The 20321-nt window shown below is 41.8% G+C and overlaps 1 protein-coding gene across 4 annotated transcripts in view; it reads right to left on the bottom strand.

Annotated features, from left to right (window-relative positions):
- Positions 1 to 20321, bottom strand: part of pcdh19 (protocadherin 19) — a 51830-nt gene that overhangs the window by 19370 nt on the left and 12139 nt on the right. For all 4 annotated transcript variants that reach the window (XM_085433564.1, XM_085433566.1, XM_085433565.1 and 1 more), the window contains exons 3-4: positions 4695 to 4753; positions 2749 to 2921 (exon numbers count right to left, since the gene is read on the bottom strand). In XM_085433564.1, coding sequence (XP_085289690.1) covers positions 2749 to 2921; positions 4695 to 4753 — 232 coding nt within the window. The remainder of the gene's footprint in view (positions 1 to 2748; positions 2922 to 4694; positions 4754 to 20321) is intronic.

Here is a 20321-nt window from a genome sequence, read left to right as displayed (position 1 = left end):
AGGTGGGGAAAATGCCCGCGTTGATATGGTGCCGGGCTAGTTAGCAGCTGAATCTCATCACGCGAATGGATTCCCGCATGAAAGTCAACAAGATGACATGGATGCAGGGCCGTTGTGTAACCGTAACAGATTGTCTCCTGGGCAAACAACATCTTTACATGACACTGGGAATAGTAAACATTTGCACTGTAAAAGCCCGAGAGTTTAACCCTACCTCCCTTCCCGTTTCGGCTTCCTTTTGTTCTCAGTGCTTATCAACACAAGAAAACAGAACAATAAAAAACACACAAAAAACAAGCTTCTTCTTTCCTCAGCTTGTGCGTGTTGTTGTCCTTTGGCAATTGTAGTCTCTCAACATGTTTTGTGCTTTTGCTGGCAGGAGAGGTGCACTATACAACACAGTTACTCCCAGAAGACATCTAAACAGCGGGGTGTTTAGTGAACATGCCTATTTGTTTTCTGAAAATTCCCTCCACTCAATCACCAGAACTGGCAGAACTGGTAGAAACCTTTCTGCCTTTGTACTCAAGACACTTTAAGCAGAAGGGCAGAAAAAAAGCGTGAAAACGAAAAAGCTGGCCTTCTCCTGAGAAACAACAACAACAAAAAAGAAGAGGATATTGTCAAATCCTGATACGCCAGGAGACAGGACCATGCATCATGGCGAACCAGCCCATAATGTCATCCTACCATGCCCTTTACCCATGTAATTAGACCGTTGAGATTGCAATAGAAAGATGATTTCATTTGGAATGTCATTACATTTCCGCATGCGATCTTTGCCCAATTTATTTAATAGTTATAACCGCCCTCTCATTACTTTGTGGTGTGACCACTGCTGCAGAATGACTACCAAAAGCAACGGGAAAATAGATTCCACTGAGGTATTTTGTTGTCGCTAAAGAAAAATCAGAGACCAAACGTGAGTCTGGAGCTAAAAGCGATTAAATTAATAATAAAATAAAGAAAAACCAAACCATCAAATTGTAATTCCAAACAGCAACCTCATTATCATCTATTTGTTCTGGTCAAAGGAAAGGACAGACACTGTGAAATAGCCTGTTGTTCTGTTTACCGGCTATGTGGTGCTGCATTACAAATTCAGGAGGCATGCATCCATTTGGCTGAAACAGATACAATCATTGGTGGTGTTAATGAAAAAAGATCTGCCTCAGAGAGCTCTCCCCACTCGTAATATTCTTCATGTACATTACTTCTAATTGTCTCCAATAATGAGATCCCACTACTAGAAGCATTTTTTAGAGACCCAGGAATTTTTTGCAGGTTCTGAAGTAATTACAGCTGACAACCACTAGTCAGCAGATTCGCTTTTCACTGTTCATTATCGTCTGATGCCACCAGGGTAACACCCAGCACAAGCTGATTCTCTGGTCGTCATACTTCCTGACCCTATGTATTTCTCGGCTAAGTCATTACAAGGTGTGAACTACCAGCCAGGAAGGCATATCCACATGCACGACTCCATTCTTGAACAACGTAAAATGTGGGCTGACTAATGTTATTATTACCCAGTCGAACAATATCAACAGTGAAACTCGTTAGTTAGATATGCCAGGAACCGACAGGAAAGAGCCTACAGATATCCATTGCCGCCTTTTCAACCACACCCACACACTTCACAGTCCACTGACAAAAATAGACAGAATAGATAAAGAATTTATTAAAAAAATCACATAATCTTCATTTCTTTGCGCTTTTTTTTTTTATAAAGTCGTATTCCTTTTCGTTATCTCTTGCTCATTAAAATTTTTTCACTATATGAAGCTACGAAAGAAGAAAGTAGAGTAGTGAGAAAGTACACAGCCTTAGTAGGACAGTGTTAGAAAAAAAAGGAACTAAAAATATGTCAACGTTAAATGAGGAAGGAAAACCTAAATTTGGCATCAGTTTCCAAATTGGGGCAAACGTAAAGTTCCGATGCAAAGGATATCCATAAGAGTGTCCTCAAACGTCCACGCTTTCCTCCTCACTATGAATGAAATTCCTAATGGGGCTATCCTAAAATATCTGCAGCGTTTCACACACTGACTCTTGCGCTGCCATTGCACCTGTGCGTGTAGTGCTTCCTTTAGGACTTAAATACCCTCAGGTGCATATAGTAACATCCTGGACTCCCAGACAGCTATATCCTGCTTTTTTCCCCTCTATCTCCCTCTAACTGACCCACTCTCTACTTCAGTCTGACTGGCAGTAGTTAAGAATGAACATGACCCTTACACTGACTTCTGCCAACCAAGCGGATGTCTTTTTAAATGAATGAAACATCAACATTAATTCCCTGCTAAATGATCCAATTGAATAATGGATGAGGGCACATGGAGATATGTAGATTTCCACCTTCTACCTTTATGAGCCTAATTGCTGCCATTCAAGCACATCTGAAGTCAGCTCATCCTCAACAGCAGACATGGCTACTATCAGTCAATAACGTTGGCTAAGCCTGTATCAAAGGGTAGCCTTCGCCGTCACAGATCCCTCATATTAGCTGTACTAACATCAAAGACAAAAAAACCTGTGATGTTATTCATATACTTGCACATTTGGGACTTCCAATGGGTAAATGCATCTTAAAAGATGCTCCGGTAGCATAAAAACAGTCTCAGTGGCACACAAAAATACACATTGGTCTTATCTTGAAACTTGAAACACATCCCAAACGATGTAGCGATCCTCTAAACACACACGGTGCGCACACACATAAACACAAACAGACACAGATTTTCTTACCTTGGTCTGGCAGCTGGCAAACATTAGGAGGAACAGTCATGTTCAGCACGTCATTGACAGCCGTGTCAACATAGTGTCCCCTCTGGACATCATGTTCGCTGTCGGTCTGGTCGCTCTCCTCATGGCCGCTGTCCTTCAGACTGTTCCCCTCCAGGTCCTTGAATGTCGATGTGCTACATGGGGGCCAGGAGGGAGGAAAGGGAAATGTTGATTAACTGTCACCTCACCTAAAAACATGCTCTTTTTCATCCATCTCTAATGTGATGGTTTGTGACGACTTGTCTATCTTTCGCTTCGTGTCCCTTTTTGTGCTTTTTGTTGCTTTCTTTAACCTGGTGCATTTCCATCAATTTAAAGTGGATGAATACTAATTTACACTGGCTCTAAGTCTAAGTTAAGCACCACACCTTTTCAAAGAACAAAACCTCTTTCCAGCTTCTGTTTGCACTTCCATGTAATAAGAAGGGCGTTTAAATCTCCTGACAGCCTTCTTGGATTAAGTGGACATTTTTCAACTTCATAGATAGCAAACCAGCCACAGGATGTTTCAGCCAGGGACATTTTGGATGGATGCACTGACTTCAAGGACATCGCATTGAACAAACAGGAGGCACTCACTCACTACAATCAAACAAATACTGCAGTAATCAGGAATTCCTGGAAGGAAGATGGATGTAGAAAATGCTGGAAGCATACAAACTGAGCATCTGCCTTGTTTGGGGCTCACAGTCAATAAAGAGGGTGGGGTGTGGGGGCACAATCAACAGCTGCGCAGTAACAGCGTGATTTCCCTTCACTTGATTTCCATCCCACTGGAACAAATTCTGCTTTACAAACAACACTAAATAGGGGTGAATATATGAACACGTGTTCATGCACGAGAGAGAGACAGAGGGGAAAAAACATGAATGAGTTTATGTAAAGACAGACGAGGGTGTTAGAGGTTAGAGGGGAGGAAGAAGACAGACTGAGGAGAAAATGAAAGTAAACAAATGTGCACAAAAAGTGTAAAGGAAGCAAAGGACAGTGCAAGGTAGCTGCATTCCATAGTGCGAGCCTCACATTCTCCAGTGTGGGAGAGAGGACTGCAGTGGAGGTAATGCTGGCTCTCTGATGTTATCACTGTAATTGCACCTGTCCCAGACCAGAGGCTCCCTGGCTCCTGAGGGGATTTCTTTGTAGTATGCTGCAGAGGCCCACACTTGAATGCTCTTTGTTTACATTAATGCAGGGATTCTTTTGGGGAGAAATTGCCATAATGGGTTTTCAAAAGGCTGGGATGGCCTCAAACAAAAGGAAGCCTGGAATGTTCTATAGCTGCAGGTAAGAAGGGAGAACTATAGTTTACAAAGTGAGACTGCTTACAAAACCCTCTTTGGCTTGAGGGAATTGTGAAACCCATCCCAGTCTCCAGTCCTGAATTCCTCAAACCCTAGCCAAGATCTTGGTTTGGGTGAGCTGAATAACAATGCACAATGAAAACATTTATCCTTCTTTCCCTGACAAACGGGAAAAAAGGAGGCAATTATGGTTTTCTTTAAAAAAATATATTTTAAACATAATATGACGATTAGGTAGTTGTTTCTTTTTTCCGTTTACCTGATAAAATTCAAGTTTATGTGTAATTAATGAAGCAAAGTGCATAAGTGTATCACACTTATCTGCAAATATGAAAATCATTACTTGCAGATTCTGCTGCCCTGTGTAATTTAATAATCCGAAAGTATGACTTTGTGCCTCATCCCAACAAGTGTCTACTAAACGCATTATTTTAGAGTAATACTATTTATCCTAAAATCTTATCCTCCCCTTGCAATTATACAGAATGAAGAACATGCAGGAACACATGAAAACTACTGCAACAGTAGCTGTGCACTCATTAGATAAAACAATTACAGATAACAATGGTAATGAGGTGCTGGTAACAATTCCTAATCAAGACATACCTTTTAATGAGGTGGGCTCTGCTGTTCACGTAACTGGAGTCAATGGAATAATTCTCCGTCTGTAAGAGAGTGATGGCGGAGCAGGTGGGGTGGGGGTTGTGGTGGAGGGATGATGGGGGCAACAGAGAGAGGTACTTTTAATAATGGAAGCAACCAAAATAATGTTAGCAGTAATTGGCTTTCAGTAGAGATGTTATTTTACACAAAGGCCCTGGTGAGCAGCCTCGGCTTTCAAAGGGCTGAATCCTATTCTCTTTCAAAGCACACACACAGAGGGGCTGACTGGGAGTTGAGAGCTGAGGAGAGTGCTGCAGTGAGCGCAGCCTCTCTTCTCCTGTTCACCCTCCCTGCTCTCGATCCCTTGCTCCCTCCCTCCACTGCCGGTCAGCCCACTGTCTTTAAAATGGAGTCATAAGGGAGGACAGACTATCATGCAGACAGAGGGAGAAGAAAAGTTTCCCTCTGAACTCTTCACTTTTACCATGTTTGAGAAGACATTAATGTGGATATATTAAATAAATAACTGCGAGAGAAGTAGATGAAATTAAGAATGTACCAGGGGAATCTTAACTTTGCAATTGCAGATGAAAAGGCTTTCAGAATATGCATGCGATAGATCTCTGACCCACATTAGAGAATGCAGTTCAAAGAGATCTTACATTCATTTTTTTTCTTCCCAACATTTATTTAGCAAGGATAATGTCTGACGAGAAGAGCACACGGGCAGAGAAACTAGTGTAAACTAAGCAAGTAGACCCTCCCTGCATCTGCCAAGCGTCTACTTACACAAGGTAAGATGCCAGAAGGCCATAGGATATCAAATCCTCTCAAAGGACACGCTCAGTCCTGCAAAAAGCCGGGACGTGACCCTTTTGACAAGGTTTGATAAGATGCAGGTATTTTCTCCTAAAAGAAAGCGAGGCCCTTCACTTAAAATTCCATTGTGCAGATACTGTATCCTGATAACAGCTGAGTCCATGGCTGGCTTCCGAGGAAAGTCTACAGTGTACCGATATCAAAGCCCCGTTGAAAAAAGTCACCCTGATGGTAAGAAAGGTTAATGCTGGCACCGGAGCGGAGTTGCTTATTATCAAGTGAGCTGCACATTTGACAGAAGCCTGCTGTTGAGGTAGCAGTGGCCCTGCAGCTGTCATACGTGGTGACCAGACAGATTTGGATTAAAACTCAGTGTGCAACTGTGCGAACACTCTCCTTATTAGATGTTAATGGGGTTGAACATTTTGAACTTTTTCAACGTCTGAGTGGAAGTGAAACCCCAATGCAGATGAGTCTGTGCGGTGAGGTTGGGAGGGGCAGAGGAAATGTCAAACATCAGTCCCAGTTTTCTTGGATTTTTTTTTTCTCCCAATAAATAAATAAAAATAAATAAATAAAAGCGATGCTGGAAGATCACAGCGTTTACCCCTGGCGAACGGCTCCTGTGACCTATTTGCAGTTAATGTTAATTTGTTCAGATTGATGCCATTCTCACCTGGCTTTAATAACAAAGTGTGCCGTCGTTATTTGTCAGAGTCTGACACACGTCGTGTCCCTACAGTGGATAAAAACGTTTCTATAGCACAAGCCTGTTTATCTTTAAATAGTCTGACGTGCACTACGTCTGTCTTAAATAAGCACAAGAGCTCCTGCTTGCCTTCTCACCTCCTTTATGCCTCATTATTTTTTTTTTTGCAGGAAAAATGCATGATAATAAGCAACAGTGCAACGTGGGCTTCTGATTGGGGTTTGTTAAATTATGATGCAATATATTTATGCACTGAAGGTTAACATCATTCCTTTTCCCTTTTACCATTTACCCCTAATTAAACTTTAACTCATTAAAATGGGGAAGATAATTCATTAAAAAAAGGAATTTAATTAACATTTTATTATTATCCCATAATTTGAAGCACGCAGTGTTTGTTCCTTTGTATTACCCCTGACTCCTTTTGTTCCTGATCAGCTTGAGTCTTTTTTATATCAAAGGTAACCTGTAAACCAAATAAATCAATAATTAAAGATTTTAAAGTATGCTATTTTTCACGGATATCTGCGTAGTGCTCTATCAGATTGTCTCTGCGCATTGCTGTAACGATTCCAGTGCAGATACTTGATCTGCTACTGCGTTACATTATTACCTACGCTGCATTTTGATCGCAGTGTACACGCATTAAACTGCTTCATCTGCTATAGCGGCTGTGCATCCAGGAAAACAGAAATGAAAATGCAAGGCGTGAGTAACAAGGAGAAAACTTAATTTAAACGACAAGATAGAAAATTTTCTTGTAAATGTCACCCTGGCTGCCGCCTGTAATTGGTGTGGTTAACATGTTCTATGTGAGCATGCCTTAGAGAGGAGTGTATGCCGCTGCTCTCACGCTGTCCCTGTACTGAAAATGAACTGTATTTTTGATAATGCAAATATCAGATAATGATTTTACATCAAGCTCTTTCAAGAGTGTACAACGCAAAGAGATTCCTCATAATATTCTAGTCGATAGTGTTGCATCACCATCTCTTCCACATCAGCTCTTCATCCACTTTACAGCTCCCCATTAACCAAGAATGTGGTTTATTTTCTCCACTTATCAAATTGTTAGTGGAATTAGGCGAACGCCTATCATGTGAAGGCTTATTCTTGTCCACTGATGAGTCAGTTGGTAGTGCCTATTCTGAGGAATAATAGCTTGAACTTCCTGTAAAGAAATGTAATGTCTTCCCCCACATTTCTAACCAACCTCAAATTGGAGGACATGTCAATATATCTTGCTGGGAGGTCAGGTTTCAGGCAAGAGGATGAGGACTGCTTAACTACAGCGAGGATGCCACAAATGGCTACTTAATCAGGTTGGACAATGTGTTGTTGTGATTTGAGCGGCCCCAGTTTGGCGGCCAGAGCCACTCTATCCCCATAATTATTGTTCCGTTTCATCTGGAGGGCTGGAGGCAGGAATGTAGTCCCTGGTGTCGCCGGGTGACTGATAGGTAGTGTCAGCATGAGTGGGGAGCGGAGTGAAAAGAGAGTAGAGAGGAGCGAGAGACGGTGAAGATGGGAGGAAATGGGTGAGACTTGACCTCTGGGAGACTTGCTGTCCAGTTGCTGCAGCCCAATAGCTTTCCCCTTTTCACCCCTTGCTTCTTTCTCTCCAGCAAAACCCGAAGCACAGGGACGGTGGACTTGCTTCTCTGCAGCTGAGAGGAAAAGCAATCTCCTCGCCTAGTTGCTGCCGTAAGATTTGATTTGCCTTCCTCCCAGCGTGACAATTGGTTCTGCAGTCTGGATGCAAGTGTATTCATTGTGTGGGGGCATGGGAAGCACCAGAGAGAAGAGGAGGAGTGGGGGAGTGAAGACACCAGTTGTTACACCAGTAAACACCCGACAAGTTCAGCAGATGTCACACAGATAGGAGAGAAAAAGAGAGAAAAAAAAATGTCACACAGCTGCCCTACTGTATGTATTATTGAGGCTGATATGGCACAGAGTAACATTTAAACAAGGAAAAAACATCATGCACTAATGACATGCTATTTAAAAAAGATGCTGCTAACAGCTATTTGCTTTATACTTAAATTGGTTTTCCATTACAATCTAAAGAAAACAAGTGGAATGAAACATGATATATATCATATATATATACATATCATATATATATGTGTGTGTGTTAAAAATTAAAAATGCAAAAGATTAAGTTTCACTTTAATACCAGAGTAATCAACCTTTTTCTGAAATACAGCAAGAATGACACATGTCCTTGAAGACATTTGGGTGACGGGGGCTTTAAAAAGGCTACGCATCTAAAAGTAAGACAACATGGTTACAGATATGAGCGATTCGCATCTGTCATGGATGCAACTCTAAAATGTCATCAATTTAGCTGACAAAAAACATCCAGCCGTACTCCATGTGGACACAAAATGCTCTTACTGCCACACTGAAATGCACAGTTTAAAGATAAAGAAAAACAGACCAGAGAGAATCTATTACAACTGTCAGATTAAATTTTGCATTTGAGCAGACCTCCACTTTGTGTTTGAGCAGTCTGTGGTTGTGCCTTTGTTTATCAAGGACTCCCTTTGGCCTCACAAGGAAATGTTAAACATAATGTTCCCTGTTATTGATATCCCATTGCTAAAGCAAGGGATGAGAGGGAAGCAATCCGGGCAGGTTAAAGGAAAAACCAGCTGCAATTAGGGAAGAAAGAATGGGTTCATTATCCCTCTAGGTTCAACTAAAAGAGTTGAAAAAAGTAAGAAAGCGAGGAAATTAAAGAAAAGAATAAAAGTTTATGAAAGTGACTGTTAACACATATATAAATTTGGGGTTTTTTAAGTTTATTTATAAAACCCCATATATGTCATATTGACACCGACAGTTTCATATTCCTTTTTTATTTCTTAATACTCTTTTCTAAATGTACACTGCGAATATGAGCTTTCATCCTCTCGCACATACACACCCTCTATCTGCACTTCCCTACAAAAGCACTGCTCCAGCAATCCCTGACTTGCAGGTCTGTGCTGGCGCCCGCTGTCCTCGTCTTTAGGTCTGCACCCAGAAACGTCTCTAAGCAGCTCAGACTCAGTCTGCTTCTTATATTGTTTACCGTGTAAGAAAAAAAAGGAAAGTTTTTCGGCTCCTGAGATGCAATAACCCTCACTAGCTTCCAAACCTTTGCCCTCTAACCCAGTGACCACCATCACCACTTTCTTCCTGATTATAAAATTTCCCATAGACCCTCTGCCATCTGCTAGATTATAGATTTCCCTCTTCCTTTAGAGAGGCCCCGGCCCCTGAGGGAGGATCAGCGGTAAAAAGGGTGAAAGAGTGCCTGAGGCACAGCCGTGGTCCTGGATGAGATTACGTTTTCTATTTCTGCCTGCTTAAAGGGGTCTGCTGTGATGAATACAGAGTTGTTACTATTTAATATTAACTGACTCTCCTGTAAACTCAAATTATACACAATCAATTGTGATAGAGGGGAGCACGTGTGACAAATAACCTGCCACATTGTCTGCATCATTTCACTTCATCAGCCATCAATTCACCCCAAACCCAGAAGCCCATTTGAAAATCAATCATGTCACGAAACTGAGTGATTCTGTGGAGAAAGGTTTTTAAGACTTCCTCTCGCCCAGCTGTAGTTCGTGCATGTCTACACTCTCTGTAACTGGAAAAAAAAGGGTGAAATAAATGCTGTTGCGAGGTCACTTGTATCCATCAACACATTTGTTAAGTGTTCATTATTGTCACAGCAAACTAAATAACAGCTTTTCTGAAAAACAATGACACAGATACGTAACTACGACAGCCCTTCCTGCCTGTGTTTCCTCGTCTTCCCGTGTGAAATTGAGCAAATATTTGCCCATTCAAAACAACACAATCCCCGTCAACCCGTCCGCGTAAAGGACGGGGAAAACGGCCAGAGTCCAATTCTATTGCTTCCTCCACCTGTGTATATAACATCTAAAGAAAACTGCAGACCGCGTGGCCGTCTTCTATTCTGAAACAGAGACAATAGCCCAGACCAGTCTCCATGTCACTCAGGACTACAGGCTCCACACAAGTCCAGTTAGTAGAGATGTGATTAATTATACATACATTGATAGAAACAGCATTCATTATTCATGAGCTGCTCAACGTCAAAGATATTTCCCTCCCTTTCAGCATGATGAAAAGATTTTAAATAATAGCCCCCATTTGCAGATGTCTGCATTCCAGCGGAGTCGGCTGACGCTAAAGAGGCTTAAGTCAGAGCTGTTGTCTTACAGGGAATCACTGCTTGGGCCCAACATGTTTCAAACTGTTGGTGGCTGTTTGGTTTCCTGGGGGGGTGCTTTTGTTTTGCTTTTGTCTGCTGCTTTTAAGGCTTTCCGATGGAATTATAGCTTCCAATTAGAGCGAATAGGTGTCTACTGCCTCAACCAGCCACATAAAAGTGGATAAGGTTTCATTCAACACCTGTTCAGCGTTCAGGGCTGTTCAAGCTACGTGCATGTCACAAAGAAAACCTGTGCTTCTCCATGACATTAGGATCCATGGTTTTACATAGTAAATAAGGGGGAGGAAAGAAAAAGCCTCGACTATCAATGCTGTTTCCTCAAAGAAATCGGCTTACTTTTCTTAAAGCCTGTGGAGCCCAATCAAACTCAAATGGCAGGAACTTCCCCTTTAGGCAAGTCTTGAGGGATTTTCTTTAATTTGGATGTCAGACTGAAAAGTTTTCTCACTCCTCTCATCCCAAAATCCGTTAATGTGTGTATGGCGCCGCATGAGAAAGGTAGGTGGTGATTTTCTGAATAGACTCCGCGAACATCAATGAGAACATCTAATCCAGGTAGACTTTATGGTTTCCGGCCCTCTAGGAATAAGCATTACAAACACATGTTTTAAGCAGTCATTTAGTTTCTCTGAGAGAATTACTAGATAGCAATTTCACTGCTCAGTTGTGGCCTACATTAGCCAGTGTTGAGTTAGTTTGGGTGGAGGGGAGGCGGCTGAATTAGAGCACAAGATATCCCCAAAGGTTCTCCCCACCTCCCCTGGGCTGGGCCTTAAAAAGAAACACTCAGAAACACTGCAGATTATGTAAACACATTCTGCTTAAATGCTTACGTGAGAGCAGTGACTGAATAAACAGCATAACTTTCAGTCACTTTCAAAATCAGTAAACTTGGAATTCATTTTTGAATAACTTGATGCACATGACGACAGAAGTCTATCAATGTGCGTGGCGAGCGGATCAACTTGAACTCTTGCACAATCTCACTTAGCGGCATAAAGGCGGCTGCCAGTCACATCGGTGCTGCTGTAACCTCTCTTGTTCGTGTTCTCGCTCTCTCTTTTTTTGTCTTGCTCACTGTGACAAGGCATCTTTGCAGACATTTTAGTTGGATGGAGATTTGCAGCAGCTCATTACAGACTGGGAGGCTCTGTGAGCGGATGCAGTCACTCGGAGATGGATTGAGTGGGTCTGTTTATTGACATGCCTTAATCTGACACTGGGTAAAGGGAATGAGTCACCGCCTCCAGACACAATACCACATCACAGCCACTCCAGCAAATAGGGAGGCAGCACCTAGGATACAAGTGGAACTTCATCAGTGCTCATTAATCCAACAACCCCAGGCCACTCGCTCAAACAAACCATGTTTACACTGCATGTTGGCTGGATGGAGGGGTGATGGAGCTTTTCAAAGGGCATGTGTGCAGGTGCTGAGAACTGCACACACAAATGCGAATACTGTTGCTACACGTACACATATGCACAAACACACGTACAAACAGGTACTCTAGCCTCAAGCTCATGAAAAACGTTCCCGCCCTCATAACCCACAAGCCCCCAAACACATTATCTGTGTAGACCAGCTGCTAAAACTCACTTGATGCACTTTGTCTCGCACATCAGAGCTGGCGCTCAGATCAGGGGTTACTGATTGGGCTTGATGCCAAAGTATGTAGAGCAAAAAGGGGCTTTTATTTAACGGATCTTTTAGCTTTTGTCAGAGATGGGCCACTCCTATCAGCGATTCGGCCACGGAGGCCTAGTTAGCATTTTGATCCTATTTGCTGGTGCTCCAGTGTGACTCACATCTGGTGATAATATTTGGGATGAATCCTTCTAGACAGCTATCGGTGCTGGGATTGACAGCAGAGTATTAGCCGCACGCACATCTCCGCTGCATCTGTAAATCCAGCTTGTTAACAGGACTGTGACAGACTGCCATCAGGACGGAGACGGAACAAAAACAACAACTAATGCTTTGTGACGACACCAGTGCTTGTTTTCCATTTCACCACTAATGTTCAGTACAATGTCTAAATGTGAATTCTTTGTCTTTTATATTTGAATATAAATTTATGAAAAAAGTTTAAAAAGGAGTAAACAAGGAGCGCGTGTGAAACGCATAAGCTAGTAACTAAAATAAACCTTTTTTTGAAGAAACACACAGGCGCACAGGGAAAGCAGGCAAAGGGGAATAAATACTATGTGAGTCAGAAAGAGAATTGCACGACACGGATTTACATTAAAACACTTTGTTTTTCATGCAGAAACACACACACTCACACGCACACAGAGTCGCAGTGGGGCAGAAAGTCTGAGCGGGGCCTGATGTCTGCTCCACTGGGGACTGGGAGCGCAGCAGCTTGAGAGCAGGGCCAGTGGATAGGAGTCCAGATGTAGCAGCCTTGACCCACTCATTTGTAAGGGAGGGGTAGAGTTAGGATGGGGGGTATTTCAGCAGCTGAAACACACAGGGATTAGCCACAGTGACTTCATTTAATTTAATTTGTATTAGGGCCGTCTTTGGGGGCAAACATCGTTTTTAACTGCGAGGGGACATACGGGGTCATGGAAAACAGCAACAGACGGTGGATCTCTGCCTCCTACCCCCGCAGTGCATCAACAGGGGAACGGGACGCACTGTATTCTCAGACGTACAGACACACACACACACACACACACACACACACGTACACACGATTACACACACATGCACCTGAGCAAATGACTTGTTTCCCTCAAATTATGACTATATTATCAAGTCAAATCTCTCAAACTGACATGCATCTTAAACCTTGCATCAACCTTTCCATAGCTCAATTTCTTGAAATGAAGGCCTTTAATCCTTTTGTTCTGCCACCATGAACAACATGTAGTAATTTTCGTTGCTTATCAAAGCTCCGCTCTGTGCAGTTCTGTGCTTGTGTTTGTGTGTGTTGCAAACACTAAGCTGTTATCTACCAAGAACATATCTTAGGGGTGGATGTTTATCTGTGCTGATGCAGATTGGAGGAGTTCTCTTTGTCTCAGTGCAGTGGTACATAACATTATTTGTCTTTTGTTTTTTCATCGTTTATTTCTCCAAGGCTGATATAGTTTGATGTCCTATAGTGGAGAAATCCTTTTAGTTACCCCCAGGCATCTAATGTGCTTTTACTTGTAATCTGGGAAAGGCTGAGGGGGAAAATCTGTGCACAATCAAATAATTTAACTCCCTTTTGTATTCAGTGCAACATGACTTACAATGCAAAGTAGAAGAGGAAAACAAATCCAGTAAGTGAGTGAGTACCCAAGATTCCTCCTTACAATTTACACTAGCTCTGTGGAAAAATATGGCACCGATCAGCTATCAAGTCTGCTGTAGCCAAAGCCTGCGGTCATGCAAAAGCTTCCTCTCAGTCTTGCGCAGGTGATGTAGTCAGAGAAAAAGCTAATGTACCATGCACTGGGAGAAGAAATTTTATTACAAACACCGTCAAAAGAAAGAAAGTATATCGCCTTGTCTGTGTGAGACAGAAAGGACTGTACTGCTGGAGCCTGTTCAAGACTATCAGGCACTCGTTTTTCCTCTCTCCCCCAGCCCCTATCAAAAGATGTTACTGTGTAAAATGTCAAAGAAAAAAGAAGCAAGAGAAGTAATCTCCGTCTCCTTTTTGATCGCAAGTGGAATAATTGGAACCCTCTTAGGCTCATTACAAGAGTTGCCCGCCAGCCAAAAGACGGCTCCAACTGCCCCTCTTCATTCATGTTAGAGCTTTGAAAAATATTGCTTCCTCTAGTAACAACTCTTTATGAGATGCAATGACTAGAGGTCCTGGTACCTACATTAACGAATAATCCCACAATGCCTTTGAAAATATATCTTTCAACTTCTACTGTCAAACATCAATTCTGAGCAATGGGAGGGAAACAGCAACAATCTGGCTCTGTAATAATGTCATTATGCATATTGCACAGCACTTCTCACCATTACCCTTTTTTTTTTTGGCAGTGCTGTTCTTCTCAATTACATAAGTTATTCCATATGTATCCCTATAACTGATAGGCTGGTCTTCATTGTTATTACAACTATGCTTGTAATTATCGTGACTCTAATTACTATTACTGTATTACCCAAATTAACCTTATTCTGGGTTTAGATCACCCGCGCTGACGCTAGCCAAGACATGCCTATGAAGAATGGCACCAATGCCCCTTCAGATAAATCCAGTATAATTAGCTGTGTGCCTTACAGGGCCTGTGTGATGGTAATAATTAGAGCTACTGTAGCAAAGGTCATGCAAAACAATTTAGAGAGGATGCTGGCTGCTTGTGTAATGGGAGGAGGAAGGCGGAGCTCCTATTCTGTCTTTCAGAGATCGAAAACGTATAGCTGTTACTTTACCTCTGCATTTGCTCCGTTTTTAACCAATGCTCTCAAAATAATAAAAATTGAAACCCCATTTTAATGGCAAGTAGACTTCCAGCTAACACAGTTTAAATGGATCCATGATTAGATTCGAGGAAAGTGCTACAGGGTGTATCTGTTAACTGGTATCAGCGGAAATCGATTCGCTGCCTTAGAGGTGTGATAGCCGCCCCATCGCACTGTTGTTGCATCTGTTCATTAGTTTGAGTTTAATGTGTTTATGCTTACCCTTAGTTATCACTATTAATTGTGGAAGAGAGGGAGACGGCGAGAGATGTTCTGATCTACCCAAGTGCACAGGTTAATGAGCTGAGTCAAAAATGTTGACACAGAGGTAAACAAGTACTCACACCGAAGGTTCTTCTATTTCTATGCTCCCCCCATGTGGCTTGGCTCTCTCTGCAATTCCCAGATTGCTCCTAAGCTGAGAGCTCAGGGTTCTCAGTCTTGATCCATCAGGAATTCACTCTGCTCCCTCACCTCGCCACCATCACACCCCGATGAGATAAGTAACAGCCTCGTACTCAAAAATAGCATCTCAAACAACACATATGCTTATGTGTGCTAGATTGGTCTCCATCCCCTGCTGCAAAACACACACCTCCTCGTACTCCCACAAGTCTCAACAACACTTCTTTAGCAAAGAGGGATGCAAAACAGCCCTAAAGTGGTAGTATAAGACTTTTGCTGCAGCTACTGTCTGTCACCTGAACTATCACTGTTTTGAAGTTGATTTATTACAGCAAAGTGCCTCACATTACTGTCGACAAAACTGGGATGTTTTTAAATTTTGGCATGCTTTACCTAGCTTTTTAAGAGCTCGTGATTTGCATTAATTTGCACACAGCACTTAGCTAATAGTTCAGAATTTTGAAAATTACCCTAATTTGCTTTCTAGATAAATTAGATGATTTGAAAACTACACTCGCTCGATAAGCATGAAGCTCAAGTAGAAGACAGGTAGCTAAGCTTGCCATTAAGACTGCAAACAATAGGATCTGTCCAAAGGGAAGCCACACACGCTTCGAAAACATACAAATCAACATCTTAGTGTTTGCTTCTACAGGAAGTTGTGAGCTCATATTTTTCCTTCACACATTGCCTTACTTCCTAGCTTTCCTCTATGTATGCCAATCAGATATATAGTGATATCAAAACAAATAATTTAATTAATAATAAATGCAGAAAAAAAACTAATCCATCAATAAATATTATTACAGGAGCAAATATTAAACACTATACACCAGGTGGGAGAATTAAAGCTTTCTGCAATCAAGTACCATTTTAAATTAATAGTGAAACTACAGGAAAACTCACACAATCCTTTTATTTGTCACCTCGATCATTTTATCCTGATATACGTTCGGATGATTTCTGAGGCAGTCTTGAATCCACATTTTTCAGCAACAGCGACTGAAGCCATTGTGTCATATAGTTAATAAATGTGTGTGTAAAAGTACTTGACTGCAATACAAACTGCACTCATCAACTGTTGTTGGATGTCGAATTAATTATTATTATTATTTTTAGTTTTTTATATATTTTTTTAAATTAGAGTCCACACACTAATGGAATTCATGCAGTGGAAGAAGAGGCATACACCAGGATCCATATGTCTTTGTGACAGCAGGGATTTAAAAACTGTAAATTGTGATTATCATTGATCTCATTCATCAGATGCCTAATCTCTATGACTCACATCCACACTGGCCCCACTGGGTGACGATGAACTGTCCACCCCCACATCTGAAGTCCAAAAAAAAAAGTGTTGAGGAAAGCAGCGATAAGCGGGGCCTTATCCTTTTAAAGACACTCCCGTAATCCATCAGCGGTGGGAGGAGGGGGGGGGGAGGCTTCAGCTTTAAGGGACTTAGTCTGGATTATAGCTAGTCCTCCAAATTAAACCAAAAGTCAGCTTTCTGCAGTTGCTCATGCAAGCTGGCAACTGGCTTGTTACCAGCTCTACAAACATGGCAAATGATGAAGGTCTATAATTAGAACATTTTCTCACTTAGCCACCAGATAAACTAACAAAAGTAGCACAGCAACAAAGCCTGACCCATTCCCCACTAAAGTGACTATTCTATCTTTCTGTCTCTGACCTCCTGTGATTTGACTCGTACCTGACTCTGGTTGCCGGCCAGCTTAACTACAGACAAGCTTCTCAACCAGGGCAGGGCTGTTACGTCCCCATTGATGCCACTTCCCACAGCAAAACAAGGCCAAATCTGAGGCTTAGAGGCTAAAATAATCATTACTGGGTTGCAAACAAATGAAAAGTCAGAACACTACTCCCATGTCTGCCTCCCTCTGACATTCTTTTGGATTGATTTTTGTCAGATATACAAATTCATGCTGCAGTAATTTATAGGAATATTTTAACATGTTGGGAAATATGCTCATATGTTTTTTTTACTGGGACTCAAGATCATCGATACCATTCTCATGCTAGTGCTTCCCAGATGAAGTTAAAGCAAGCAACTGATATGCTACCTGGAAACAGGGAGCCTAGTTCTATGCAAATGTAATAAAATGTGTATGCCACCAATGACAAACCTCAGAAAGCAATGTGTTATATCTTGTTAGGTCCATTTACTGAAGGAAAAAATGCAAGCAGTGGTAAAATGACAGTCGTAATCTGCCTTTGGCTAAATCTTAACATGGAGCAAATATATATTAGAGTAGTTTTTCTTTATTTTCAAAGATCCAACAGTCAATTTTGTCAAAAGATTTTGCAAACTGATTCTTTTAAGGAGACTATTTCACCAAACTGGGAGGACAAATGTTTCCCTCTGTTTACAGAGCGAACATGTTGTGTTCATCTCTGTGCATGCACCTACATGCATTGTGTTGATACATCAGAGTCTGCTTTGATGTAATAGTCCCCAAACTTGATAAGAGCACTTGAATTTACCTCCACGGTGACCTTCCTGCTTTATTCCCCCAAGGAGGAGTCAGTCTGTCATTAAAGCACAGAAATTATAAACAATCTTTAATTTAACAAGTGCAGACATGCTGGCTTCTCCGTTCACTAGCTTCCCATAAAACTGAACTAGGAACAGCTAATCTTGAACTAAGGAGGTTACTGGGGAACATGCTGCTCTCGGAGCAGTCTGACAGAGGCCAAGTGCTTTTCATTCATCTACTTGGCTGCCTGTGCTGTGGTATGTCAAATCATGGACGTGAGGGGAAAGTCAAAACTGTTGTCCTATTGTGCTCCACGGCCAGACGGCTGAACCCTGAACATTGTTTTATAATGCCAAAAGAGAGACCCGAGATGGGGGTAAAGTTGTTACCAACTCCCATGGAAGACAATAATAAATATCAGTGGTACTGTTTTCATCTTCCACACTCAGCCCAGAGTAGATATCTAATTTATTCCCAAGCATTTTTGCCTTTATAACTTGACCTAATCTCACTCAAGCAAAGAAATGGATTCCCATCTTCTCTAGAAAATGGATATGGGTGTAAATAATATGCCTGGACACTTTCTGAAAAGCCTTAATCCCAAGAAAACAAACCTGATTGAAGCAGGCCCACCTGATTTGCGTTCAGGAAAACTAGATAATCAAAATGCAAAACAGCCTTTGATAGAAAAATTAGCCAAGTTCTAACATCAAATCCCCTACAAACAACATCAGCATATTCGCCTCCTGAACTTTTATTTGTATTCAGTGTTTGGGTTTTTAATGTAATCACAGTGCATTCGGGGCTCCATCAATGAGCTATTCTGATTTGCGTCAGGCTGAATCACACTAACTGCTTAGAGGTCTGCAGACATCATGAATGAGAAAAGGACCCACACACTGAACACATTAGGGGTCCTACCATCGCCTTAGACAGAGGTACAATGGGTAAGGGAGGCGAGATAAAGGAAGGGGATAACAGGGGTGAATGAATTGCTGACGTTGATCAGGCAGAGAAGAAGGGCAGAGTGGGAGAAAAGAAAAGAGGAGGCCCAAGACACTGGCCACACAGGGCATGAGGGAATGGGGGGCTTTGAGAGGCCTACACTCGGTCATAGCCCATTAGCCCGGTTGGGTGAAAATGCTACAGCTCATTACATGCTCTGCCTCTGTTGTGTGGATGAACAATGCACAATTACGCTACCCTGCTGCTTCTCTAGCCATACTGCTGCATGCCTCTGAGGCGGCTGATATTGCTGCTATAGCGGCTCGCTTGCCAACAGCCCCCGTGCTCATCAAACATCCCATACATGGACTCCCTAACGCAAATTCAGGTTTATGTGTAGAAACAAAAGTGCTGTTTGAATGTGCTAAAATAAAAAGGGGAGAAGCAGGAAGGTCTACTCACCATCGGTGTGCACAAAACAATGGCACAATGCAGCATTTGTGTGAGTAATATAATGACTAATGTCTAATCCACCTTCCTTAAATTGTATTAAATGCCAGACAAGCGACAAATGGATAATTCTTTTCTTTTCTTTTCACAAAGTGTAAGACTTATCGCGAATCCAGGTGCAGTCTGAAAATATAGATCCAAGTGTAAGAAAACTAGAGTCCCTGAAACTGCTGTGACAATATCTGCAATGCAGTGAATAAGTGAGCCCAGGATTCATCTATCCACCAGCAAATTGGTTCACTTCAAGTCTTGCTCCTTTCCACTCTACAATTATGCATGCAGAAGTTGACATTTAATCTGATGGGGGAAATGCTACATAAGATCCTCCTGCTCCCTCTTTGTTTTAGGCAAAAAACAGGACACTTGGAAAGGTCATTCTTCCCTGGTGTCAGAGCTGGCTGCTTGGAAAAGTTTCTGTTCACAGCGACTATTGTTATGTTTCACAGAATCCCTCCCCCATTTCCCTGTCATTCAAAAGGCACAACATCAGCACTCAAGAGAAAGCCCTGGGAACTCTTTTAACAATGTGGTAACAAGTCTGACAACCCACAGTTCAACTAAAACAGGACAAGGGGAAAATTAGAAGCCCGATATCTATGAATTTGAATTAATACCTTTTCTCTGTGCATTTGGATAAAATTAGTTTTTGGCACACGTAACGGTCATTACAGGAGAATTGTAATTACTTTTTTCTCACTTTGTTTACTTTCCCAAAAACATTGTGCTTTTGTTGTTCAATAACACATCTGGAAAGAAAACAATTATTTTTCCAAATATGGATGGCAAGCCCTTTGCTATTCTTATCTGCAAGAGGGAGCAAATATATTGAAGCAGTGTCTATGTTTTCTTCCAGTGCATGCCAGTAGACATTGTAAATATGCTTCTGTTTTAATATTCTTAAGCCACAGGGATGGCAATCGGCACATTCCTCTTGACACACACTGAATGCAACAAAGAAAATAATATTGTGAGCAAATAGATTTCACTTCTGGCCATAACAAGTCTTAGGGTTTGTATTTTTTTAAATATGTAAGCTGACCTTTCCTATCCTATATTAATGTAAATACAGACATT

The sequence above is a fragment of the Copadichromis virginalis genome, linkage group LG2 (assembly GCF_057382275.1).
Source record: "Copadichromis virginalis isolate Kocher_CV1m ecotype Utaka linkage group LG2, C_Virginalis_male_GT1.1, whole genome shotgun sequence".
Lineage (NCBI taxonomy): Eukaryota > Metazoa > Chordata > Actinopteri > Cichliformes > Cichlidae > Copadichromis > Copadichromis virginalis.
The sequence above is the reverse complement of the archived record's forward strand: the minus strand, read 5'-3'. Positions and strand labels throughout refer to the sequence as shown.